The sequence below is a fragment of the Ochotona curzoniae genome, unplaced genomic scaffold (genome assembly GCF_017591425.1).
Source record: "Ochotona curzoniae isolate NIBS_2020 unplaced genomic scaffold, NIBS_Ocur_1.0 contig_883, whole genome shotgun sequence".
NCBI lineage: Eukaryota > Metazoa > Chordata > Mammalia > Lagomorpha > Ochotonidae > Ochotona > Ochotona curzoniae.
The window spans coordinates 40,421,886-40,449,234 of NW_024466599.1; the positions used below are offsets into that span (position 1 = coordinate 40,421,886).

At 49.5% G+C, this 27,349-nt stretch overlaps 1 protein-coding gene across 1 annotated transcript in view; it reads left to right on the plus strand.

Annotated features, from left to right (window-relative positions):
• Positions 1 to 4,335: 4,335 nt before the first annotated feature.
• The window catches only part of SPRED2 (sprouty related EVH1 domain containing 2), a 117,444-nt gene continuing 94,430 nt past the window's right edge, over positions 4,336 to 27,349 (plus strand). Inside the window, exon 1 of the mRNA XM_040993312.1 lies at positions 4,336 to 4,907. Coding sequence (XP_040849246.1) covers positions 4,882 to 4,907 — 26 coding nt within the window. The 5' untranslated portion in view covers positions 4,336 to 4,881. The remainder of the gene's footprint in view (positions 4,908 to 27,349) is intronic.

Consider the following 27,349-nt stretch of genomic DNA (forward strand, 5'->3'; position numbering starts at 1 on the left):
CTAGGACAAGTGGCCCCAGACGGCTGGGGAGCGAGCTGGCAGTCGAAAGACACTTTGCATAATCCATTCTGAAATCCACAGAGGTTGCACGGTTGTAAACTGAAACTGCAGAGGCAAACCCACTGGTTTCCCGCTGTCTGCGCCTCCCCATCGCGCACCCAACGTCCGGTAGCTGCTTCATTCATAACACTTGGCCTCGGGGAAGAGAGGCGGGCGCCCGGGCCTCACGTCGCCGCGATTTAAAACCCGTGGCGTGGCAGCGGAAAGGAGGGCGGCCCTGAGAGTGAAGTGTTGCACTGTAACGGTAGGATCGAGTGTGGCAGCGGCCCGTCCGCCGGCTATTTATACCAACGCAGATTATGCAACCCGTCTGCAGCCATTCATGCCGGGAGCTAGGGCCGGGGGGCAGCTTTGCCAGGCGCCCGGGCAGCGTCTAAGTTTGCAGCCTGAGCTTGGTTACGAGAGCGTTCTGGGCTTTCCGTTCCAGTCCGGCGGTGCTGTGGGAAGACAGCCAGGCTACAAAGTCACTCGGCACAGCGCGGCACACACGACGGCTTATTTAAACATCAGCGTGCAGGCTCCAGAGCGCCCAAGGCGCGGCCCGGCGGCGCCCAGAGCCAGGCCCGCGACAGACCGGAAGGAACTGATAAACCCAGCGCTAATGACACCCTCCTCCTCCTCCTCCCTCGCGCGTCGGAAGTGTCCCGGGAGCGCCGGTCATTGAGAAACAGCGAAGGGGCAGAGTGGGGGTGAGGCGAGGACAGGCCCCGACGCAGCTGCGCGCGCCCGGCGGGGAGGGTGCAGGACACCGGCTCCTCTCCAAGTCACCCCCTCCCCGCCCCTGGAGGTTGGGGACGCGAGGCTGACTTATCAGATCCCACCCCTGGGGACGTGCACTCCTGCCGGCTCCGGACCGGAGGACGCGAGCGAGAGGGCGGGTTTGCAGAGGAGGTTAAGATGACCGTTTTTCCCGGCGCCCGAGCGGGGCGGGAAGGGGCCGGGGCCGCGGCCGGCTTCCCAGTGAAACTGGACCTGCGGGTCTACTGAGCATGCCCGTCCCGGAGCCGCCGAGGGTCGCTCCGGCTCCGCGCTCCGGGCTTTCCGGGCGGCTGGCGGGAAGGGCGCGGGAGGGGTGCCGCCGCCCCGCCCGGGATTCCGCTCGGAGAGGCCGGTAGGCGGGGGTGGGGGGAGGAAAAGGGGGTCCCGCTTAGAGCTCCGCTAGTTTTGCGTGAAGTTGTGAGCGGATCGATACTACATTTGAAGCGTGAACATCTCGCTCTGAGTGTTCAGGGCTGCCTGCCTTCTGTTTGGCTGGCTGTGGGCAGACACCGGGGAGTCCTTCTCTCTTTCAGCAGTTATTAAGTTAAAGCCCTAAATCCGTGCTATCCTCTGTTGCGGGAACAATCCAGTAGACTCATACTGCCCTGATCCTTGGATCAATACGCATGTCATAATATTTGCCCAGGGTCCCCAGTTTCTAGTTTCCAGGAGTCAGATCTCGCGGGGGAGGACCATAAGGTCACCTGCTACTAGCGTTTCCATCAAAAGGCCATTTTGGAGTGGCAGAAAAAGAATCAGAAGGCTTTATTTAGAGGAACACGAAGGCCAGGGAGCCCAAGGGGAGCCTTTGCTAATCTCACTATCTAGAGACAGGAAAGAGTTGCCAGGAATCTGATCTTTGCAGCGTGCCCAGTGCAGTATCTTCTCTGCAGAGTGCATTTAACCTTCCCAGTAATCCTGTGTTGTGGGTATTATTGTGACAGCACTTAGATACTAACAGATGAGTGCATCACTCAGTATCTAAGGCACCAGGAGACCTGGCAGGGACTTGGTGACTCCTGGACCTTTCAATGTCTTCCATTGTTCCCCTGGCTGCCTGGTCTGAAGCTGCCAGTCATAACTGGCTGAGAGGTGACAGAGTGGCAACACAGCTCACCTGCCTGCACACCTCACTTGCCACACTGCAGGGTGAAGCCCCAGAGATGCCCTTTGGGCAGCTAATTTTGACGAGTGCCTGTGTTCCTGCAAGTTTAGGAAAGACCGAATGACTTTTGTTTTTTTCTCCCAGTAAGGAGAAACCACAGTAGACATTTAGAAGACAATGAAATCTTGGCTTTGTTCAGCGTCTTCTCTCTCAGCCTTACTGGCCTCCAAAATGCAGAAAGACAGAGTCAGCCCTTCTTGTCCCTGTTTCATAAAGAAACTGAAGGGTTGTTAAAAGCCTCTGTTGGGGTCTTAGAGCAGATCCCCAAGCCATGTGTCCCATGCCACCTGTGCCCTCTAGGTCCCAGCCTCCAGCACTCAGCATCGAAGGTGGTGAACCCTCCCCCAGGTCCACCAAGAACACAGCTGTGCTGAGCCTGGGGCAGAGACCAACCCACCCACGGCTTTCCCTGGGGTCTTAGGGTGAAACCATCTTTTGGATATGCGTGATTCTCCACATGCGGATACCGGTTTGTACACGCACTAATGCACTAAGGACAGCATAATGAGGTATGGTTGGGGCAGAAACCAAGTTTAATCATGAAATTTGGGCCCAGCACGGTGGCCTAGTGGCTAACGTCCTCGCCTTGAACATGCCAGGATCCCATATGGGTGCCAGTTTGTGTCTCAGCAACCCTACTTCCCATCCAGCTCCCTGCTTGTGGTCTGGGAAAGCAGTCGAGGATGGCCCAAAGCCTTGGGACCCTGCACCCACATGGGAGACCTGGAAGAAGTTCCTGTTTCCTGGCTTTGGATCTGCTCAGCACCGGCAGTTGGCTACTTGCAGCGAATCATCGGACAGAAGATCCTTCTCTCTGTATATCTGGCTTTCCAATAAAAATAAATAAGAAATTCATTTACCTTTCATATACACCCTATACATATGCATATAGTCTAAAGGTAATCTTCCAGAATATTTTAAACAGTTTAATGCATAAAAGTTTCAAAGCATGGCATTTCCCACTTGTGCTATCCTGTCCTTGTTGAAAAAAATTTCAGATTTAGGAGCATTTGATTTCCTATATCATATTTGAGGCAAAGATTTAATATTCTCTTAATTTGCTCAGTGTTACTTATTTAATCAAAATCCCTGTGGGTTTTCCCATAGCACATTCAGGAGGACGGAGAAATACACTGTTTGGAGAACAGGAAGTAGTGGAGACATCCCTTGCTCCCTGACAGGACTCCACAAGGATGTGCCTGAGGGCTGTTTATTTTGTGGGATCCAGTGCAAAGTGCAAATACAGAGCCCCTTGCTCAAAAATGATAAATCATTTCAGGACTGCAATAGGAGAGTCCAAAACCTAGCACAGCTCACTTTGCAACTGCAGTTTGTATGCCCAGGACGCCAGCCCCGCCCATTGCCCAGACTGGGCTGCCTGCGGATAAAACCTGCAGCTGGCCTCAGCTGCTGAGACCTTTAAGACAGTTGTGCAGGCGGTGTGGGGGCTGGAAACGGGAGGAAGGCCGTGAGGGGCATCCCATCTACCTGTGTCAAAGCCCACAGGGCAGCAGCCTCTGGTCCCAAAACTACACAGCCTTCTGGAGGCCTAAGAGCCATCGCCTAATCGTCTATCAACTAGACAAGGGTGACTGGAGAATTTTAGTATATATCGCCTTTTACCGCGAAATGTTCCTTGGGCGTCTTGGGTTCACTCTTTAAAACATTTTCTGCGTACGAAAAAAAAATCACTATTTATGAAACGCCCGTTCCTCTGCCGAGACAAAAAAGATCACAAGGTTCACGTGCAACCGAACAGCCTCTGCCATTCAGAACCTTGGCAAAGGCGCACCCCGCCCCTCCCCTCCGTTTCTGGTTGGCTGGGTGCGGAGGCCAGGCGCTGCCACCTGCGCCGCCCAGCCCGTTACCCCGGGCGGGGGGCAGTCGTGGCTTCGTCAGCCCGGGTGTCCTCTCCCTGGAACTCCGCACCATCTATCTCCCTCCCCGCCCTCTAGTTTTAATCCTGGCGTTGGAAAGGAGGGAAAGGGACAAAACGGGAGCCAGATGTGAGAGAGTCACCCCCAACCCCCGCGCCCGCCTCCTCCCTCCTCGCGGGCTTTCTAAAACCCGGAGTCCTTGCCCAGCGAGGATTCGGAGCCAGTCGGTCGGCCGAGCAAACTCCGCTCCGCCGCTCCTCCCGGAGTGGAGGCCAGGAGGGAGGGGGAAGGAAGCCGGGCATGCTCAGTAGGCGGGACAAAGTTTTTTTTTCTCTCTCTCCTCCTTTTTTTTTTTTTTTTCTCGTTCGCAAGTAGGAAGCTTTTTGCACTCCACCACCTCTGGCCGCTGGGAAGACGTCATCGCTTCCGCCCTACTTCCTCCTCCTGTTGGCGGCTGTGAGAATCCAATATGGAGTAAATCGGTGGAGTGGAGAGATGGGGCTCGGAAGGGGCGCCCTGCACCGCCTCCCAGGCGCACCTCCCCCGGCCGCCGACCGCTCCCCGGAACCGTGATTGGTCCGCCCCCCACCCCCGGGGGCGACCCCGGACCCTGCCCCCACCGGCGGCCGGCCCGCTCCTCCTCCTCTCAGCGAGTCCTGCCGCTCCGAGGCGCGCTTGTTTTTCTCCAGCTCTGCCCGCCGCCGTCCCCTGCCCCAATCTCGCCCCGCCGCCCCTCGCGCGCCCAGGAGCCCCCGCCCGCCTCGCCCGCCTCGCCCGCCTCGCCCGCGGCCGCTGCCTCCTCTTGCAGCTTGCCTCGGCGCCGCTGCCCCGCACCTTACCCCGCGCCCCGGCTGCCCTGCTTCCCCCTCCTGCTTGCGGCGCCCCCTTCGTCTACGGCCGCTGGCCCCCCACCCCCAATCAGGCCATCTCTGGAGATGTGAAAAAAGGGGGGTGAGCGGACAGGAAGATGAAGGGAGCAAAGCTGCCCGCTGCGGGACAGGCGTCTAGGTGAACAGGAAAATGACCGAAGAAACACACCCGGACGAGTAAGTTTGGCCGCGGGGTGGGACGCGGGTTGCCCCGCGGGGGCGGCGTGGGGGCCGGGGCTCAGGACGCGGGCGGGGACGCTGTTGGGTGAACTTGGCAAGTGGGGTGCCGCGACTCGCTCATCCGTCGGGGTCGGGACGCGAGATTTTCTACGGAATTGAGGAGGGGGCGAGAATCGCCGCGGGCTGGCAGAGGCACGCCTGGGGTCGGAGGGCTGGTGGCCGCCGTGGGGGCCAAGGGCGAGCGGGTGACCTCGGGGCGGTCCCCACTGCCTCTCACCACCCATCCTACCCCGAGATCCTTGCGGCGGGAGCGGAAAACTGACACCCCTATTCGGGCTTCCCGGGGTCGGTGGTCTTTTGCGCGGTGACTTTGTGACTCGGGCTCAGCGGTCCCCTCCGGAGCCCAGCGCGGCCCAGGCTCCGCCATTTCGTTTTTCTTGAATCGCTCTCATTTGCATACCACATTTTCATTCATAAAAACACGGCGGAGGGAGGCGAGACAGGGTGCGGGCGGCGCGGGGGTCTGGCGCGCCTGGGTCCCGCGCGGGTCGGATCCGCCCGTGGCCCCCTGCGCGTTACGAGTGTGAAGGAGAGCGAGTGTGTGTGTGTGTGTGTGTGTGTGTGTGTGCGTGTGCGCGCGCGCTTGTGGGCCGGCACACGCACCCCCTGGATGGGGCAGCTGGGGGGGGCGGGTCCGCGGCGTGTGCGGCGGGGGCGGGCGGGAGCGTGCGGGGCTGCGCGCCGCGCGCGGGTGGCGGGAGGAGTGGATGTGAGCGTGTGCGCGCTCGCGTGCGCGCGTGCCCGGGCCTGTGCGCGGCCCGCGGGCCCATGTGAAACAATGCTCCGGGGCGCTCCGCCCGAGGGGGCTCCTGGGCCGCCCGGCCGGCCCGCGCGCGGGACCCGTGCCTGTGGGCGTCCTCCGGCCGAGGTGCAGCTCCCTCCGGCCTGGCCGGGGCGCGGGCTGGCTGGGCCTTTACACCCCCTCCTCCTCAGGCGGTTTCCAGTCAGCGGGTGCCACCGCGGCGGGCCCCTGGCCCGGGAGCGTCTGCGCTTTGGCCTGGGGTCTGAGCGGTCGCGGCTGCAGCCACTGCTCTGTAGCTGTGCCCGCCGCCACCAGCCGCTTTTTTTTTTTTTTTTTTTTTGTGAATAAGACACTCTCCTTTATTGTCACATGATATCCCTCCTCCCCTGTACATTCATAAATCCGGAGCCTGCCTCGGCTCCTTTCATTCAGTGCTGCCATTAGCCAAGGTAGCAGCGGCGGCCGGCTAGGGCGCACTGAGGCGTCGCCAGCCGCGGGCAGGAGCCCCGTAGGGAAGCCCCGCTCGGGTCCACGTCAGGGGGGGTGGGAGCAATTACCCCTCCCCCCCATTGCCCCACCTCTGCCTGCAAGCCTGGCCACTCAACATTGCTGGGAGGGGGAATGACTCAGGGCTGGGCAACAGGGGGCTTGAAGGTCTTTTCAAGCAGGTGACAATGCTGTGTGTGCTACTCTAAAAAATAATCTACTCATCTTTCCCCCTCCCCCTCGCAAGTACACCTTGATCCTGTGGGCAGGACTAGGGTTGGTGTTCCGAGAGAGGGGGTGTCCTTCCTGTGGGTCCCCAGGGAGCTACTACTGCAGTAACCCTGATCGTCAGGCCCAGTTCCCGCGGCGTCCGCTGGTCTCTGTGTTTTAGATATTCTTCATAGACTGCATCGTGAAATGGCAAAGTGTGTGTGTGTGTGTGTGTGTGTGTGTGTGTGTGTGTGTGTGTGGCGGGGGAAGGTGGGGTTGCGGTGGGAGTGTTGGGCTCCTGGTGCTGGTTCATGCAGGGGAAGGGCTGTGCTGCCTGCGAGGCAGGTACCGACAGGCCCTCGAGCGTCCTTGCACACAGCAGCACCGGCAGTGGCCATGAGGGACAGCTGTCCTGCTCTGATCCCCGCGGATTCTTGGTTTGACTGTTCTACCTCCCAGTCGTTGGCTCCGTCCCTGGGACACACAGGCCTCGTCTTTCCGGATTCCCGACAGCTTCTTCACCTCTCCTGCCACCCCATCTGCTTGCCAAAGCCAGCGTTGTAGGGTAGGAGCACCAGATTCACAGCAAGACCGGTGTAGAGTCAGCTCTGTAACCTGCCTGTCAGAAAGCCAGCTGATGGATGCCCGGGGCCCCAGGTTCTGCTTTCATTCAGAGAATCCTAACGCCTTGGGCCAGGAGCCGGGGCAGGTGGGGAGAGGGGCTACCTTTGTTGGGATTTGGGCTCGGTGTGGAAAGCCTGAGGGGAAAGTAGCCCTGGGGCCATCGGCTGCTTTCACTGAGACCTTCTCTTACATTGTTCCATGTTCTTATGTAATGGCTCATCTGAAAAAGCCCTTTTCAGCCAGGAAGAAGGTTTCTCTGGAGTTACACAGCTTGCTGTGATTGCCTTTTGTTGTTGTTGGTTTTGTGTCACTGCCACAGTGGAAGCTCCGAGCTTAATAGTCTTGCTCGGTTATGGAAGCCATACTAGCCTGGATTGTCCCTCACATTTGTCTATCCTTCCTCTGGATTGTGGTCTTCCAACGGTTTGATGGTTGACGACTCTCAGATATGTTTTAGAACTAGGCAGGGTCTGTTGCTTACCAAGGGAATTGGTGATATTAAACTGGAGTTCCAGAGAAAATTCACATATTTGAGCCTTAGATAAAAGAAAATTTTTAAGTGGGCTCCACATAGTTAAGATTTTCTTTTTAAAGATTTGTCCTATTTCTGTTGGAAAGGCAGAGTTGTACAGAGGGAGGGAGGGACCCAGAGAGACCTTGCATCGCCGATTCACTCCCTACATAGTAATGGCCACAGATGGGCCAGTCTGAAGTTAGGAGCCCGAGCTTTTCCCTGTCTCCCACCTGAGAGTAGGGGTCCAAGCAGCTGGGCCATATTTTCACTGCTTTCCATTAACGGGGAGCTGGATCAGAAGTGGAGCAGCCAGGGCTAAATTAGATGCCCACATGGATGTCAGGGGTTTAACTTGCTGCACCACAGTGCTGCTCCTCTTAGTTTTATTTACATAGCCCAGATATTTAAATAGTTGCTGTATTTAATATCAGTGCAGTACATCAGAATCTTTCAGCCATTAAAATTGTGCTTAATTTTAGCAAAGATCTTTTTCTTCTAGTGTACTTTTCATGTCAATCTGAAACTCAGGGCTGGTGCTGTGATGAGGTAGGTTAAGCTTCTGCCTTTGGCTCCATCATCCCATGTAGAGGTCAGTACCTGTGTCGGTTGCTCCATTTCCCATCCAGCTCCCTGCTTGTGACCTGGGAAAGTAGTGGAGGATGGTCTTCAGCCTCAGAACCCTGCAACCATGTGGGAGGCTCAGAAGAAGCCCCTCTTGGCTTCAGTTCGGCTCATTTGGCTCAAATGGCCATTGAGACCATTTGAGGAGTAAACCAATGAATGGAAGATCTCTGTTTCTCCTATTTCTTTGTAAATTTGCTTTTCCAATAAAAATTAGCCTAAAAACCAAAACACTTCTCTTAGGGCCCAGTGTTGTAGCCTAGTGGCTAAAGTCTTCACCTTGCATGTGCCAGGATCCCATATGGGTGCTAGCTCTAATCCCGGCAGCCCCCCTTCCCATCCAGCTCCCTGCTTGTGGCCTGGAAAAAAAGGTGAAGAAGGCCCAAAGCCTTGGGACCCGGCACCCACATGGGAGACCTGGAAGAAACTCCTGGATCCTGGCTTTGGATTGGCTCAGCTCTGGCTGTCGCAGCCACTTGGAGAGTGAATTGTCAAACAGAAAATCTTTCTGTCTCTCCTCCTCTCTGTTTATCTGGCTTCCAATAAAAATAGTAAATCTTTTAAAAAGTACTTCGCTTAAATATATGGTAATTTAGGAAAGGTGGTTTCTCAAAATATTTTCTATAAAAAAAAATACACTGGGGCCCAGTGCAATGGTTTAATTGGCTAATCCTTCCCTCACAGATGCAAGAATGCCATATGGCACTGGTTTATATCCTGGCTGCTCTGCTTTCCATCTAGTTCCCTGCTTGTGATCTAGGAAAGAAGGCAGAGAGAGAGAGAGAGATTCTCAGTCCGCTGCTTCACTCCTCAGATGGCTTCAGTGGCCAGAGTTGGATCAGCCAAAGCTAGGAACTTTGAGGTTCTTCCTAGTCTCCTACAGGGAGTCAGTGCCCATGTGGGATGCTGCCGCAGCTTACCCTGCTGTTGCATGAGCCCAGTGCAAAAACCTAGTGATTAAATCTTTACCTTGCAGCCACCAGGATCCCATGTGGGCGTCAGTTTGTGTCCTTGCTGCTCCACTTCCCATCCAGCTCCCTGCTTGTGACCTAGGAAAGCAGTCAAGGATGGCCTGGGACCTAAAGCCTTGGGACCCTGCAACTGCATGGGAGACTGAGAAGAAGCTCCTGGGCCCTGACTTGGGACCACCTCAGCTCCGGCCGTTGTAGCCACTTGAGGAGTGGACCAACATGGATGGATGATTCTCTGTGAATCTCACTTTTCAATAAAATAAAATAAAGGCTTTAAAACCATATATACTTTTGATGGTATCTTTAAGGCTTTTGATCATGGCTATAAACGGTTTGGAAATTTGCAGAAAACATTAGATTCTTGAAGCAAGCTTAAGGTCAGAAGACATGGCAGCAAAATCAGCTTTCTGGTTTTTTTCACTGATGAACCCTACTCAGTAACTTACTTCTTGCTGGGAGTGGTTTTTTTTTGGCTGTTGAAAATCCCCCACAATTTGGAAAAGGGGCTTACATATTTTTGAATCTTGTCAAAGACATTACCAACACTGGAGCTCTTACATCTCAATAGTCAGACTTCTCAAAAGAATGCTTTGCAGTGAAACGTGACAGTATGATCATAAGTTACAAAATTGAGAATAATTTCCTGATGTGTTTAACACTCAGCCTGGCTTGTCTGTTAAGTGTCTGGTTCTTCTGGCCGGGGGCAAAGATTAGGGATGAGACAAATGCGTTGGTAACCTCTTCTCAAGACTCAGAGCTTTGCTTTTGTCTGTGTGAAGAGTTAGAGTGACTTGTATTTATTTAGCAGTGCTGTTGTGAAGATTTCCGTGAGATGAGTATGTAGAGCTGAAAGTCCAGGACCATGCATCCGACAGATGTCCTGTGTGGCATTCCTGCAGGGCGCTGAGGCAGGCTTCTTAGCCTTCGTATTGTCAAATAACCCTGCAAAAGGAGGTGTTGCCCCATTTACCTGGTGAGAAAGCTTAAGTCAAGTTACGGCCCAAGACGGCAAAGTTTGCTTGGATTGCGTTTCACCCATGTAGTGTTTTTTCAGTAGTCCTGTGAGGCAGATGGTGTTATTACACTGATTTATTGTTGGGGAAACTAAGGCACAGAGGTTGGTAGTGTGCCTGAGGTTATGCCATTAGTGACAGAGGGAGCTGGGAGCTGGGCTTGCCCGCAGCCTGGTCCAGCAGGAACTCTGTGGTGTTAAACTGATCACTGAGAAGGGGAGGGAGCGTCCAGGCTGAAGTCTTGTGACTTCAGAGTTCATTCTATTCTTTGAGTCCTGATGTAATTCTTCTGAACTGGTGATGGTCTGTTGGTACCCTCGTTTCTCGTACCTCACTTGTCTTCCTGGAAAATGCTGTGAGGCGTGAGAGGCAGAGCGAATGTGAGTGAAAGCAGATACTCTGGGCGTGGGAAATTCTATGATGCCTTTAGGATCATGGCAGGGGTAGAGGGTTGCAGGAAGATTCAAAATTGATTATTGCTGAAATGCTTGAGCTCTGCTAACTGAAAGGGGTATTTTGAAAATGGACATTAAAGCCTGTGTAATTACTGATCTGTATTTTCTTTATGTGAATCTTAAAATGAGGAGGTGGAAAAACTGAGGTTGACTTTGTAGAACTGAAACCTGGGCCCATTCACTAGAGAATTTTGGAAGCAAGACAAAGCAAAACGTTGTGGACATTAGGGGGCTTGTAGCTAGACTTGTCATTGTATAAAGCTAAGTGTCCATTGCAAGGCTGCAGGGCTCTTGAGGCAGATTACCTGGTCTGCAGGTGGGGATACAGGTTTGTTTTCCTGAGGATGTTAGCAGAAGCTAACAACATCATCGTGAATGTGGCTGGTCCCCTCTGCTTTCCTGTTCCTTTGACCTGTACGTCTATAACAATTAAATCAGTAGGAATACCAATACCAAACTATCTTGCTTACTCTCAGCAGGTATTTCATGTAGCTTATCCTGCTTGGGCTGTCTGCATGCCTGCTGAGTGACTGGTTTGAGTCTTGCTCATCTGCTTCTCATTCAGCTTCCTTCCAATGTGTACCTTAGGCAGCAAGTAGGTGGCTTAGGTCCTTGGGTCTCTGACATCCACATGGGAGGCCTGGATGGAGTTCTGGGCTCTGGGCTTTGGCTTGGCCCAGCACTGGTTGATGAAAGAACCTGGGGAGTGAACCTACAAATAGATCTCTCTACCCCTATTTTTTTTCTCTTTCCTGCTACTGCCTTTCACATGACTTTTAAAAAAAGACAAATTAATCTTGCTTACTTATTCTCTTTATCTTAGAATTCTCTCTTCCTTCCCTCATCTAAAAATGAGATTATGCTCATTCTCCTAACTCATTTTGGGGGGAGGTACATCTTGATTTTTTTTCCTACTTCCACTCTCTGACTCAAAGTTGGTGTCCTTTTATCAGTTCTGCCCTGCACTGTGTAGTGGCTACTACCCTCCAGAGTGAAGTTCGTAGATTCTGCACCATAGCAGCTTTCTGGAGTCAGGGCTATCTCTGATACTTAATTTTCCAGTTACTGAGTCAATGCCATTGAACACATTGATATTACTTAGATCCATTTGCTTTATTCAAGAATGGCTATTGCTTAGTATTCTATTTTACCTGCACCCTCTAACGCAGTGATTGTGCTTGTTGCGTTTGGTTAAGGTGGTGGATATAGGTCTCTCTCTGAGAAACTCACTATGTTCACATGAAGCCATGGATGTGTTTTGTCGAAACTGGGGTACAGAACTCTTTCGTTTTATGATCTGTTACTGGCAGTTCAAAACAGTTGGCTGCAGCCCCGAAAAGTGCCTCACAACAGATTACAGAAGAGCCCCAGAACACGGGGCCCACGTCCCCGCCCCCTGGAGGAATCTGTGCAAGAATCACAACCTTACTTATTTGCAGCAGCAGTTCCACTGGAGTCTTAACACTTGAGGCTGGAAACAGCTGTGCGCATGAACTCCCGTATCGGCCCACTTCCTGTGTCACCACCTGAACACCAACAATTTAATGGCAAAATCCTGGAAACTGAGCAAGGTGGTAATAGAAGCAGAACAGGAAGATTTGGGGGAGAGAGGTGTGGTTTGTTTTTACTTGTTTTTCTGCTAAAGGAGCTTGGCCGGTTTCTTTTTGTTGAAGACCCACTTGCATCGATGATAAGCTTTGATCATTCTTTGCAGTAGCATTTTTTTTTCTCCCGCAAATACTTGAGGCTAGGGTACTGATGGCTAAAGGCATGTTCTGGGGCTTTTCGTTACTTGCAAACAAAAAGACTCTTTTTGCACCGGGGCACATGGAGCTCTGTGACGTGAAGTGTGTTTTCTGTATACTTGTCCTGCAGAGGCAGGATGTGTTATTTCCATAGCCTAACATGTGTCCCTGTTCTGGTAAGGAAGTCTTGCCGCCATTGGTAAGGTACTTGACGCTGACCAGCATGGAGTTTGCTAGCTTTGGCCACCACTCTCACCTCACTATTTACTCTCCTTTCTCAGGAATCTTTATGAAGCATACATTCACGAGTGGCTCTCTCCACAAGCCCTCACTGTGCTGCTGTGCAGCTACTCTCAGGGTAGCTGACTGTTAATAAGCGAAATTTCTTTATTTCCTTGCAGTTGAAGGGTTAGACATCAATTTTGACTTCATCCTCACATTTAGCATGAGGGATTGATGAGATTAGAACAAACACAGACAGTTTCTGTCTTTGGCTTCTCTGTGTACTGAAATAATGATTTCTTTTAATCTGGTTGTTTTGTTTGTTCTTAGATATATTTCTAGTTGTTTTGTCATGAATGCTTACAGCTTAATTACCAGGTTAAGTTTTTAATCACTTTGCTTAGTTCATCTGACAATGAGATGCGTGGGTCTGTTCATTTTTATGATGGATTCTGTCCATTTCTTTTTCCCACCGATTGCTCCGGCTCTGGCCTCCAGCGCTGATTTTTCAGGTAAGCGCTGTTTTGTCTTTTGTGTCCGGTCATCACTGGGAAAACCCAGAGATGCTTGGCCTCAATTGCTCTTGAAGGTTTGAGAACAGCTTACTCACCAGGCCTGGTACAATAGCCTAGTGGCTAAACCCTCACCTTGCTAGCACTAGAATCTCTTATGGGTGCTGGTTCGTATGTTGGCTACTTCACTTCCCATCAGCTCTCTCCTTGTGCCCCGGGAAAGCAATAGAGGATGAAGGCTTTGGGACCCTGCACCCATGAGGAAGACCCAGTGGAAGTTCCTGGCTCCTGGCTTCTGATTGGCTTATCTCCAGCTGTTATGGCGACATGGGGAGTGAGCCAGTGGGTGGAAAATACTACCTTTCTGTGTCTGCTTCTCTCTGTATGCGTGCCTTTCCAACTAAAACAACAAAACTAGGTTCCTTACCCTTCTCCCCTGGGGCCTGGTAGAGTGTGATCAACAGAGTTGGCTTTCTGCAAGCTCTTTAAAAGTTGATTGAAGCATTTGGTTAAAAAAAGTAGTTTTTTTAAAAAAGATTTATTTAGTTATTTATTGGAAAGTCAGGTATACAGAGAGGAGGAGAGACAGAGAGGAAGATCTTCTGTCCGATGATTCACTTCCCAAGTGAGCCACCACGGCCGGTACTGCGCCGATCCGAAGCCGGGAACCAGGAACCTCTTCCGGGTCTCCCACACAGGTGCAGGGTCCCAAAGCTTTGGGCCGTCCTTGACTGCTTTCCCAGGCCACAGGCAGGGAGCTGGATGGGAAGTGGAGCAGCCAGGACATGAACCAGCACCCATATGGGATTCTGGCACATGCAAGGCGAGGATTTAGCCATGAGGCTATCACACCGGGTCCCAAAAATGTAGTTTCATATGATATAAAAATACAATGATAATTCATTTTGTACCTGTATCCAAGAAAAACCTTGAGGTTGCTTTTTTTCTTTACTTTTCTTGTTATATTTTTTTATTGGAAAGGCAGGGTTACAAAGATCTTCCACCTGCTGGTTCACTTCCCAAGTGACCACAGTGCAATGGTGGTCTTCCCCCATGTCTCACTCATGGGTACAAGAGTCTAAGGATAGGGTCATCCTCTGCTCTCTTCAAGCCGTGAGCAGGGAGCTGGATGGGAAGTGGAGCAGCCAGAACATGAACCAGCACCCATGTGGTATGTTTGTGCCATAGGCAGAGGCTTAGCCTACATTACCATTGCCTTGGCCTCTAATACTGTGTTAAGACTACCAAAGAAGCAATGTAATGCCAGCAGAAAAATATGGACTTAGGGACTTGGTTAAGTGTCCTTAGCTAGTAGCTCTGGGTTAATCTGTCTATATAATGTAAGGCTGTAAAAGTGGAAATGGTGACGGTTTTTAGCTCAGCACATGATGGGGACCCCATGTACTTCTGCTGTGCCTCCTGTGCTGGAACAAGCTATTTGTTCTGTTTCTGGCTTACAAGGCATGGAATACCCATGACCTGTTCCAGCCTCAGACCAGCCACGTTCAGAGGCAAGAACTAAGATCCTCATCTTATACCTGAGAGTGGAAGCGACTTGCTCAAGGCTGCTCAGGGAGCGTGTGGGAAGAGCATGAGAGCCTAGGCGTTAGGCGTAGTGTGGGCTGTGGTTTGGCTTTGCAGTACCAAGCCACCAACTCTCTAGAACAGCCCCTCGTTCTTTGTTCTGTGATATCAGTCCTGCCTGACCGACTCGGGGATCCTGGCTGGATATGCTTTTTGACATGGTGACATTTCTAGTTTGCTGTCTTGCTGTCCTTGTCCCTTCCATCTAGTAGCATCCTTGTCTCCCTTCCTGCCCTTATCCCTTTCCTGATCTGTTCTGAATCTTATTACTGACTTTGCTTCTAAGCCAGAAGTCACCAACCTCGGTGGAGATGAGCAGGGCTGAAGGCTCTTGAGGGAGTCACTTGGCTTGTGACATGTTTTGTCTACCAACGTGCCATGAGGAGGCTTCATTCCGTGTCTCTGGCCAGCGTGCAAAGTACGCGAGGGAGGAGGCGTGCAGATGTGCTGCTGGACCTGAGGCTTCATTTAATCATCGTCAGCCTAGCAATTTTGCTTGTTTTTATAGACCTTTTAAAACTGTATAAGTGTGAATAGTCTTAATATGGTTATTAAATTTATCTCCTTTGCTAAATCTTTTTAGTCAAGTCTGATTCTTTTTCCTCAGGCTCAAAATTCCAGAGCAAATACGCCTTGCCTAGGGCTTTAGGCTTTGGGCTCAGCATCTCACTTGAGGTTCTAATGGTTTCCTTTGTGGAACAGGGTTCTGCTGTTTGTAAACCAGTACTTCCTGTCCATTCTTGTTTGTTTGATTTTAAGATTTATTTATTTCAAAGACAAAGTAATAGAGAGAATGAGAGCTTCCGCTCACCAGATGGTTTACTCCCCAGATTTTCATTACAGGTCAAAACCAGGAAGGAGCAAGGAACTCCATCTGGGCTTCCCGGATGAGCTACAGGGACCCAAGTCCTTGGGCTGTCATCTGTCTCCTACCCAGTGTATCATCAGAAAGCTGGATTGGAAGCAGTAGAGTTGGGTTTAAAACCAGGCAGTACAATATGGGATATTGGTATTGTGACAGGTTAGCCCACTGTGCTACAGGGCTTATTCCATTCCAGTCCATTCTTAGATGTTTTTTAAAAATTTATTTTTTTATTTTTATTAGAAAGATGAACAGAGAAAAGGAGAGACAGGAAGATCTTCCATCTACTGGTTCACTGCCCAAATGGCTGCAATGTGAAGCCAGGAACCTGGAGCTTCTTCTGGACCTCCACATGGATGCAGAGTTCCAAGAAATTGGGCAGCAATCTGTGGCTTTCCCAGGCCATAAGCAAAGAGCTAGATTGGAAATGGAGCAGCTGGGACACAAATTGGCATCTGTATGGGATCCCAGCTCTTGAAGGGTGGAGGGTTATCCTATTGGGTCCTGGTTCTGGCCTCTCTTAGATATTCTTTGCACTAGGGAAAAGATTGGAGGATACTAGATTACAGGTGCCAGGTGGAACATGGTAGACCTTGAATCTAAAGAACCTGAATTTAGAATATACCTGGGTTGCAGTTGCAAAACTGGGTCAATTATTGGGTAAAAGACCTCCCAATGTGGTTGCAGCCAGAGGAAAGGGGAGTGCATAGCTATAAGTGCATACCTAGCATTCACTAGTTGCAAGTACAGAGCACCTGATCTGCTCCACAAATTCAGAGTGTGATCCAAGAAGTCTCTGCTCTTAGAGAGCTTGCTTTCCAGGGGGAAGCCTCTGCGTAGTCAGCTGACAGCCTTGTCTTGATTGCTCACTAGAATGGTTTCTCTTTCTTCCTCCTGGGCGCCTCCTGGAGCTGCAGGTTGGAAACACAGTTCTTGGGCTTCTGAGATTTGGGGAGACAGAGAAGGTGGGGGGTGAGGAGAGATACATACTTTATTTTGCAGCATCTGAGTGTCCACAGCTACAAGCCAGGAAAAGAATCTGAGACCTGATGCTCCATGGCTCAGGTCACAAAGCAGGAACTGTTATTTTGACCGTGGTACTTGGACTTCAGACCTTACATCTGTGGAATGACATTAGGTGTCAAAACTTTACAGAACTCCAGTATTCTGATAACTGCTTTTAGAAGAGGCTCCTGAAGTAGTACTTATCAAACTTGTACTTCTAGGGATTGACCAGGGAAGTCTGGCTTTCAATGATTGATTTATTTGAGTTGCATAGAGAGAGAGGGAGAGATGTTCCATCCACTGATTTACTCCCCCAGATGGCCACGACAGCCAGGGCTGGGCGAGGCTGAAGTCAAGAGCTCCATCTGGGGGGGTCTCACATGGATGTTGGGTGCCCAAGTTCTCGGGCCATCTTCCCCACAGTTCTGGCTCTGAGATTCTGCATTTTTAACCAAGCTCATAGTCCCTGACCTTTATCCATGGTTGTGATGATGGCTTGTGGCTTCATTGTGAAGATAAGAACTTAGTAAGAGGTGACTTCGTGTACTTGGCATTAGAAATCTGCCAGTTGAAGCTCGGTGGGCAAGAAGTAATGCTTATACACCGGGAGATAATGGCTGAGCCACCTGCCTTCCCCTTTCCCTTCGAGGTGCAGCTGGATTTCAGATGGGATTGTGCAGGAGGGATTTTTCCTTAAAGTTTAAAAAACAAAGTTCCTGATGAGTGCCAGGAGCCCGAAGAGGTCTGTCACATACCAAGAAACTAGAAATCGCCAAACTGCAGGCAGCACGTGTTGTTGTGCTGGCGTTCTGCACCTTCCAGACGGGCCAGTCACGGACGGAAAGCCTGCCACCCTGAGAAGCATGTACACTCAGCCCTAGAAGAAATCACAGGAAGTAATTAAACAGAAAAGGTCAGAGAAAGAGGAAGTGGTTGTGTTGTTTCTGATGCGAATAGCATTGTTGTTACTGGGGATCAAGATGATGATGTTTAAATCTCTTGGAATGTGACTGCTTGTGGATTTGATTGTATTTAAATTGGAGTCCTTGTAGTTTATTCTTTTAGACAGCAATCTAGTTAGGAAATAAATTGCTTTTAGGTCTTATCAGGAATCCCCACGTGCCTGAGCAGAAGTCTTAAGTAAGCGAGAGTTGCTTATAGCTTGGCAAATTGCACTTAAATGGAATGAATGTCAAGACTATTAGAGGTTAATTTTAGGTGTCTGGAGTTCTCCCTAATTCTCCTGATTAAACACTTTAACATAATAGTTTCCTTAATTGGAATAATGATGGAATATTAGCATGCATATTAAACCATTTACCCAAATTTGAATAGGGTTAAATGCAAATGATCCATCACTTGTCAGTGCTTCCTCTTCAGAGATAATTCCTGGTGAGAACTGGGGAAGAGACTGGAATATGAATCGGAATAGAATGTTCTACTTGAGGTAGCATTGCTGGGAAAGCCAAGAGTAGCTGGATGAATCACGGAATAAGTGAGAAACTCTTTGTAACCTTCAAGTAGAAGTACTGGAATACAAAAGCCCGTAATTCTAATAACTGCAATATGGAGGTGGGTGCATGGGGAGGTCGGAGATGAGCCAACTGTAGGTCCTCAGCTTGTTTCTTCATGAACCTGTGTTTTTTCCCAAAGGAAGCTGAATAAGACTTAAGATCCCTCCCCAGCATTTAGATAACCTTATCTGCAAGCTTTGAGCTGACAGTGCCATTCGGTGTTTCCCAGATGAGTGGCTGAGAACCTACAGCACCCCCTGTGCTGTTTGTGACCTAAATATGGATGTCAGCCATGTCTTTCAACATAGAAAACTACATTTATATAATAATGCAGCTTTATTCAAATATGGCTGAATTCATAGTTTTTCATACTTAGTAAGAAATACAGCTATAATGGTGGGCCTTTGGCACAGTGATTATAACACATACTTGGAATGCCTACATATCCCATATTCCTAGTGGCTGGAGTTGAGTCCTGGCTCTATCGTCCATTCCAGCTTCCTGCCGAGGCCCTTCTGGGAGGTAGCAGGTGGTGGTTCAGGTAGATGGGCCTCTGCCACCCATGTGGATTGCCCAGGTTGAGTTCTGGATAGGAGGCCTCTTCTATTTCTCTTTTCTCTGTTTTTCTATCTTTCAAGTAAGTAAAGTTTAAAAAACCTTAAACAGAGAAAGAGGTACAGCTCCAACCCCTGGGATGCAGACTGGTCTCTGCTTTTCCCTGCCTCTTTGGCGTTCTCAGGCAGTGGAGATTGGGAATCACCAGGAGCCTGAGTCATTCTCTGTGGGCGTTGATTAAAAGCAGAGGGCGCTCTAGGGCAGACTGCGTACAAGACCCGAAGGAAAGCAGAGATCAAGTTTAATTGGAGGCGGAGGGGTGAAGTTGCGAATGAGTCTGTACATCTTCTGTAGAGGATGGGTGTACAGTTGGTTTCTCTGATGAAGAAACGAACATTGAGGAGAATGTCTTCTGCTTATGGTTCTGCCTTCCTCTCCATTCAGTCAGCATTTATCTAAACACTTGTTATATGCAGTGCACCACTCTTTATTAAGGAAATGAGGATATACTAATTGCTAAAAGCTCTTTAACAAATATCAAATGGTAAAGAACATAGGCCCAATTGGCATGTGTCCTGTGTATTTGAGGTTTGCCAAGGGAGGTCAGAGAAAGCTGCTGAGTTAGCTGAGGCTTAACCAAAGGGAATAATGAATGCCATGTTGATAAGTAGGTAATTTGGACTTTTGCCCTTTGGGTAGAGTGGGACTGCTGAAGACTTGGATGTAAAGAGATGATGAAGTGGCGTGCTGGTAAAGCAAACTAGTTAGAAGGTACAGGCTGGGTTTGGATCTGGGGAGGCCAGCAAGAATGGTGCCTCTGATTGGGTAAGACTTTACTTTGCTCTGTGCTTTCAGTTAGATGAAATGGGCCTACATGTGTTCCAAAGAGGTTATTATGTCTGTTGGAACACGATCAAGTGAGCTGTGAAATGCAGCACTAAATTAAACAACTTACTTTGTAGATGAGACAAACTGTGTAGAAATCATCTGCAAGGCTGTTTTGGGTTCCGTTTGTTTGAAGTTGGCCCTGTAAAATGGTGAATGCACTGCTCTTTCCAACCAGAGTAAGATGCTACAACCTGACCGTAAAATCCTACAAGTGGAGAGGACATTGCAAGTCCCTTCTTTTGTGTGTAAATCTTAATCTAAAGAGGTTGAATGACAACCTTAAGGTTGTATCAGTCACTGGAGGCTTGGGCTGTTTTGGTGAGCTGTCATCTGCCTTTAGTTCCAGTTATGTCTGGATACTGTGCATGGCAGTTGCTTCTCTGTGAGTGTCAGACCTTCAGGAGACAGGGAAAAGATGGTAGAAAAAAAATTTTTTTTAAAGATTTATTTATTTTTATTGGAAAGTCAGATATACAAAGAAGAAGAGAGAGGAAGATCTTCCATCTGTTGATTCACTCCCCAAGTAACCATAAAGGCTGGAACTGTGCCATTCCAAAGCCAGGAGCCAGGAGCTTCTTCCAGATCTGTCACATGGGTGCAGGGTCCCATGGCTTTGGGCCGTTCTTGACTGCTTTTCCAGGCCACAGTCAGGTAGCTGGATGGGAAGTGGAGCTGCTGGGATTAGAACCAGCGCCCATATGAGATCCTGGCACACTCAAGGTGAGGACTTTAGCCACTAGGTCACTGCACCAGACCCACGATGGTAAAAATTTACTCAGTTGTGCTAATTATGGCCCATGTAAATGTTTGAACCATTAGCACTGAACAGATTGCTAGCCTTGGTCACATCTTGTAAGAGGTTGAGATGGGTGAGCTTTCCAAATGGCATTCCTGTGGCACCCCCTTGCAGATGGCAGGTAGGAGTCCTGAGACATGGCTTCCACATGATCAGGGATCAATTCAGGGATCAGACCTGGCTTCCACATGATCAGGGATCAGAGAATTGGGAGTGAAGAAAAAGAAGGACCTCCGATTCCCCATCTAGGGAGAGCAAAGATGAGCCCTTAGAGCAGCGGAAACATGTAAGAAGTTCCTGGGTTTTTGCACCTGAATAGCAGAGAAAAAAGTTTGAAATATTAACTATGCTTATTCTTCTCCCCTGGCTCCATTACATTCACCTTCCCTGTGTCTTTGCTTTTGATGTTAATTGCCAAGGCAATGTGGTCATAGAAAGCAGGAAGTAATATTTGATACACAGGTTTGCTGGGGTGGTGGAGATGGAGATGCCAGGATTGGAAGGGTGGCAGTTTTGACACGATTGTGAGAACTACCTGTGGTTAATAAGGCAGCAGGTGCTGTTATAGCGAAGAGATGACAGGTGGAGCTGGCCAGGTGGTCATAGAATCAGCATTTTTTTATGATGTCTTTTTACTTTTGAGTTTTTGTAAGACTCTTACCTCCCACAGGTTTACCTCAGCTGAAATCAGGTCATCCTCTGCACTGAATCACAGTGTTAACAGCCAAGAATAAGTAAAAAGCTAGGCTTGAAGAAGAATCAAGAGTTCACTTACCACGGCATACTTCCTTTAGACCTATGGTTCAGCAGACACCCCACTTCAAGCCCTGCGTGGTAGTCTAGTGACTAAAGTCCTCACCTTGCATGTGCTGGGTCCCATACGGTGCTGTTTCTCATCCAGCTCCCTGCTTGTAGCCTGGGAAAGCAGTCAAGGATGGTCCAAAGCCTTGGGATCTTGCACCTGTTTCAGAGACCTGGAAGAGGCTCCTAGGGTCCAAGCACTTGGGCCATCTTCTGCTACTTTCCCAGACACATTAGCAGTGAGCTGGATTAAAATTGGAACAGCCAGGACCCCAGTCAGTGCCCATATGGAATTCTGATGATGCCGGTGGAGGCGGAACCTCCTAGTCTGGCCCCAGGAAACTGCCATTAAAACAGAAAAAAAATGTTCTGGGCCTGGTATGATGGCTCAACTGGTCAATCCTCCACCTCTAAGCACCAAGAGCCCGTACAGGCGCTGATTCATTTCCCAGATGTTCCACTTCCCATCCAACTTCCTACTTGTGTCCTAGAAAAGCAGTAGAGAATTGCCAACGCTTTTGGGCCCTGCACCATGTGGGAGACCCGGAAGAAGCTCCTGCCTCTGGGATGACTGCTCTGGCCATTGCAGTCATGGGAGCGGAGTGGGGGTGAACCAGTGGATGGAAGATCTTTCTCTGTCTCTCCTCTGTAAAAACTGCTAGATGAACTTTAAAAAAAAATAGTCTTAGGTTTTGGCATTAACTTTGTGGCCATCCCCTTCTTCCTCTCCTCTCCCTCCCCCATTAATCCTTACTAGCTGGGCATTCTTATCAGGAATGGTCCCTTTTGAACCTGATTGTTAAGGGGATGGTTTGAGAATTTGCAGTGCGCCTGCAGACTCAGGATCAGTACAGCAATGGCCAGGAGGGTTAGATACCAGTGGTGCTCTCTCTACCCCTTCCCCTGGTAGTGCTGTGTGACCCACTTGCAGCCCAAGACAAAGCTCCACCCCACCCCCAGCTGCTTTCACAGAGCCAGTTTATCAAAAGAGCTGGAGGCCTGTGGTCATAGAATAGATCTGGATATACAACAGCACCCTCCCATTCTCCCATTCCTGATTCCGGATTGAAAAGACTCAGGAGATTCTAATATGCCTAGGATTATTCCAAGATTCAGGAGACACCTAGGGGGCTGTTCTCGCCGTGGCCCAGTAGCTGCCCCTGGGTAACTGCACAGGTGGGTCTTCAGAAGGAGACCTCTCCCTGTCTTGTTGAGTGTGAGAAATCGGTAGAATCCCTCTCCTTCCCTCACTCTTGTCCTTTGCTCTTCCGCATTTCAAGTTAGATACTAACTTCCTGGGGAGAATATTCCAGATTGTTGTTCCAAGTGAAGTGAGATTGTAAGAGACACTGACAAATAAGTTTGAATTGTTGATCCTAAATGTCTTTTTATAGTAAGAAAAATATTCGAAAGCGCACAAAAAAATCACCTACAGCTGTCCAAAATTACAACTGTTTTGTATTAAAAAAAAAAAAGGCTTGGCTGAAACTTTAAAAGGCCTATTAATTTTTTTTCAGAAGTTTTCTTTGGTGATGTAATGCAGATGACTCTAGTATATAAAGTTCACTATTTTTGTGGTTAAGTAGTAAGTGTAGGGTTTTTAAATTTTTTGTCCTTACATTTTTTTCTAGTAGTTTCTTATTTGGGCATGGTGGTACCAGTTACTTTACAGAAATAGAAATATTTGTAGCTTGTCAGTCATCAGTGTGACACTTAATGCAAATGAGGGGAAGGCCCAAAACTAGCTTTAATATCTCAGCCAAAAACATTAAGCTTACATTTAAAAATGGGACAGTCTCACACTGCAGTGTGGACGACTTAATGTCACACAAATGTACACTTTAAAGTGGTTCAAATGGCAAGTTTTGCTATTGATATTTTAAAACTTTTTATTATTATTATTTTATCTGTAAGACAGAGTTGCTATTCACTGAGTCACTTCCCAAATGTGCCTCAACTGCCCTTGGAGCCAAAGCCAGTTGCTGGGGGTGCAATTGAGATATTGTTCATAGATGCCAGGAACTTGCCCCTGAGCCATCACCAGTGCCTCCCAGGGTGTGCAGGAAGCTGGAGTGAGGAGCCAGCCACAGGGGTCAGACCTCAGCACTCCTGCGTGGGATGCATGAGTCTTGGCCACCAGGTCAAAATGTCTGCTCCCTAAACTTTCTAAAAAAGGATTTATTTTATTTTTATTGGAAAGTCAGATATACAGAGAGGAGGAGAGACAGAGAAGAAGATCTGCCGTCTGATAATCCACTCCCCAAGCAGCTGCAACTGCTGAAGCTGAACTGAATCCAGGAACCAGGTGCCTCCTCTGGGTCTCCCATGTGGGTGCAGGGTCCCAAGGTTTTGACTGCTTTCCCAGGCCACAAGCAGGGAGCTGAATGGGAAGCAGGGCCACCAGGATTAGGACCGGCACCCATATGGGATCCCAGCGTGTTCAAGGCCAGGACTTTAGCTACTAGGCTACTGCAACAGGCTTGCTCCCTAAAAATTTTAAGTGGGACAGAGTGGAATGATGACCTGGTGGGATCCCAAGGAACACGTCCCTGCGCAGCTGCGGAATCCTGACCTGTGCTTCCTGATGACGTCAGGCTTTGTCTGCTGTTTCATCCTTACGTGCGGATTTCTAGCAAAGCTTCCTTCACAAATGTTAAGGCTGATGAACTTTGGTGTATGGGCATCTCCGGGGAGGTTCCTGCCATGCATCTGTCTATCCAGTGGAGAAAACATGTTGGAATGAAGCATCTACGTTAGGGTTAGGTCATATGTGAAGGACGCACACGGCCCCTACTCCTTAGGAGAGAAATCCCTCATGCAGAAATATGAGGGAGCTGGGACTTATAGTCTTGTTCTACCTGATCGCGTAGCGCTTTGGTTTCAGCTTGGGTGCATCCTCAGGAAGGAGTTCCTGTCTCTTGTGTTCACGGGAGCTTGGGTATGCAGCTGCAATTGTCAGCAAGCTCTGTGGAACCACAGTCCTGGTCTTCCTGCCAGTGGTCAAGTGCAGCCGTATCTCTTGATAGTGCTGAATGCTTTTCCAGAAGTGTGGTCCCGTAGATGTTAACAGATGTTTGTTCCCTTTATGCAGTCTGGGGTCGCTTTGAGGCTGTGCGAAGAGGAGAGGCATCAGGCTGTTTGCGTGGCAAATGCATGCGTGTGTCACTCACCACTGGCTTCTGTGTACCCTGAAGAGGAGACATCTCTCCCCTTGAGAAGGCCCAGTTGGTGCCTCTGCAGCTAATCGGGCTTATCCTGGGTTGAGGCAGGGCTGGGAAGGGAGTTTCCTCTCACGCCAAGGATCTCTGCCTTTGCAGCTGAAGGACTCTGCCCTTTGCGGGGATGCCGCAGGGAGAAGTGAAGGAGCTGCGTTAAAGCTTGCCTCTTGGCCACCTACTCAGCGGCAGGATGCAGAAGGGCTTCTGGAAATACAGATGTCTGCTGCTCACCCAGACTTCCTGAACCTGCCTCTCTTGAGTATGGGCCAGGGAATCTGCATTTTGGATGGTGGGGGTAAATGATTCCCCATGTGATCCCTCTGGCTGTAAGTCAGATCCACATCCTAAATTAGAATTGCCTCCTCGATGTTGCTTCTTCAATGCCTAACTACTGAGTCTCCAGGGATCTTAAAGGCCACCTTTGTGCCTTACCCCAGACCCAATGCTTTTAATAGTTCCTGAGTATGTGTATTTTATGAAGTCCATAAAGACGCATTTACCCAAGGGTCAGCTTTCTTAGATTTGTATGAAAGGTACTTAAAGTCAGTTAACACCGAGATAGAAGCCAATTAAGGCAAGGAAGTGAGCTGTTCGGATCAACATTCCGTCCCCCCCCTCTTGTCCCCTGTTGTAGCTTGCTTTTACAAGTCTCTTCAAGCCGGTAGCCCGTGCCCGTGTGGCCTGTTGCAGCTTACGGTGCTGGCTCAGGTCTTCACGTAGGAGTGCCGTTTAAAAGCATGCAGTTGAAGTCACTATGAAGTGATGCTATGTTAGCACTTGTGCAGCTGATCAAATAGCTCTCCCTGCTGGGAGCTGAGGGCTCCCCTGGGAGTGCTAGGAAGGAAAAGAGGGAGACCCAGTCCGCCTCTCACATCCCCATCCCAGCGTGGCTGTTAGGGAGCAGGTCCTCCAAGGATTGCTGCAGGCTCTGCACAGTGCATGCTGTATGGAAAGCAAGTCTTTGATTTATTTTTAAGTAGTTGATGATGATTTTAATATAAAAGTTGAAAACCTGAAGGAGAAGCAACCCTGTAGAGTTAGTGGTTGGCAAGAAGTGAAGAACGTCCTCCGACGGATTTGACACAGGCACCCAGAACAGACAGCCTAAGGAACTCCTGTCTGTGCAGATGGGGCCCCCAGCCAGACCTCTCAAAGGAAAGGTAGGGACTTGCCGTGGGCTCCTTCTCCTTTCGCTGTAGACCCTCTGCCTTCCATCTTTCTCCCTGGTTTCTTAGCCATGAAAGCCTTATCCTTTGAAGAAAGCTAGCTTCTCTTAATTTGGGATCCATTTTTATCTAGCAAGATTGAGAACTGGGGGCCCAGCACGGTAGCCTAGTGGCTAAGTTCTCACCTTGTATGTGCTGGGATTCGTAGGGGCAGTTGTTTGTGTTCCTGGGTACTCCACTTCCCTTCCAGCTGCCTGCTTGTGGCCTGGGAAAGCAGTCGAGGTTGGTCTGTCTGGGGATCCTATACTGTGAGGGAGACATGGAAGAAGCTCCTGGCTCCTGGCTTTGGATCAGCTCAGCTCCGGCTGTTGTGGCTGCTTGGGGAGTGAACCAGAGGATGGAAGATGCTACTCTGTCTCCTCCCTGTCAATCTGACTTTCCAATAAAAATAAATAAATCTTTTTAAAAAAGAATGAATAAGATGGAGAACTGGGGTGGTGTGCACAAGTAGTATTTTGAAAATTCTTCTTCTTATTATTTTATTATTCCATGACACAGTTCTATAGACAAAATTTCTTTTTATTTTTACATGTTTGAGAGAGAGGAGGTGATCTTCCATTTCCTGGTTCACTGCCCAATGCCTGCAATAGCTAGGGCTGGATCAGGCTGAAGCCAGGGTCCGGGAACTCCCATCTGCATCTCCCACATGGTGGTGGCGAGTCAAGTGTTTGAAGCATTACCTGCTGCCTCCAAGGTACACATTAGCAGGAAGCTGGAATTGGAGGCCAACTGAAAACTTGAATGCATGCTTTCCGATCAGGCAGTGTCTTGATGGCTGCACCCAGTACCCACCCTAGGTAGCAGAGTCAGCTTGAGAGGTGTGCAAGAGGGTTGTGATAATGATGCTGAAGATCCCAGCATGGACAAGGGCGGTGGGATGGTTGATGGTTCACACAGGCTACTTCATCAAGCGATATGAACACTCCTTTTCCTGTGTTTAACATAGTTTTAAAAAATATTTATTTGAAATCAGAGTGACAGCACTTTCATGTGTTGCTTTGCTCCCCAGATGGCTGCGACAGCCAGGACTGGGTCAGGAACTGAAGCCAGGAACTGGGAACAGCCAGCTAGCTGATGGGACTGTTGGAGGGTGGGAATTCAAGCACTTGAGCTGTGTCTGTGCTCCCATTAACAGATAGGTGGATTGGAAACGGAGTAGCTGGAATTTGAACTAGCACTCCAAGTGGGCATCCCAAGGAGCGGCGTAACTCACTACTCCCCGACAGTGACCCCTAAAAGTATTCACATTTTACCAGGAAACAGAGTTCTTGTTATCAAGATGGTTTTATTCAGGCCCAGCACAGTGGCTCAATGGCTAAATCCTCACCTTACAACCACCAGGATCCCATATGGGTGCCGGTTTATGTCCCGGCTGCTCCACTTGCTATCCAGCTCTTGGCTTATGGCTTGGGAAAGCGGTAGAAGATGGCCTAAAGCCGTGGGCCCCTGCACCCGCGTGGGAGACCACGTGAGAAGCTCTTGGCTCATGGCTTCAGATCAGCTTTCTGGCTGTTGCAGCTGTTTAAGGAGTGAACCAATGGGTGGAAGATCTTTTTTCTGACTCTCCTTTTCTCTGTAAATCTAATCTGTCTTTCCAATAAAAGTAAACAAATCCTTTAAAAAAATTTTTTTTAAACAAGATGGTTTTATTCTTTTTAAAATTGTGCATTAGGTGTAAACTGCTGCCTACTCTGTTACAAAAGGAGAACAGCAGGATTCCTTGGAGTAAAAACCCTAGGATTCAGGTCACTATCCTCTGATAGAGATACAACTCTCAGGTCAATTATGCAACTTTGAACTGTTTTGGTAGTGGTG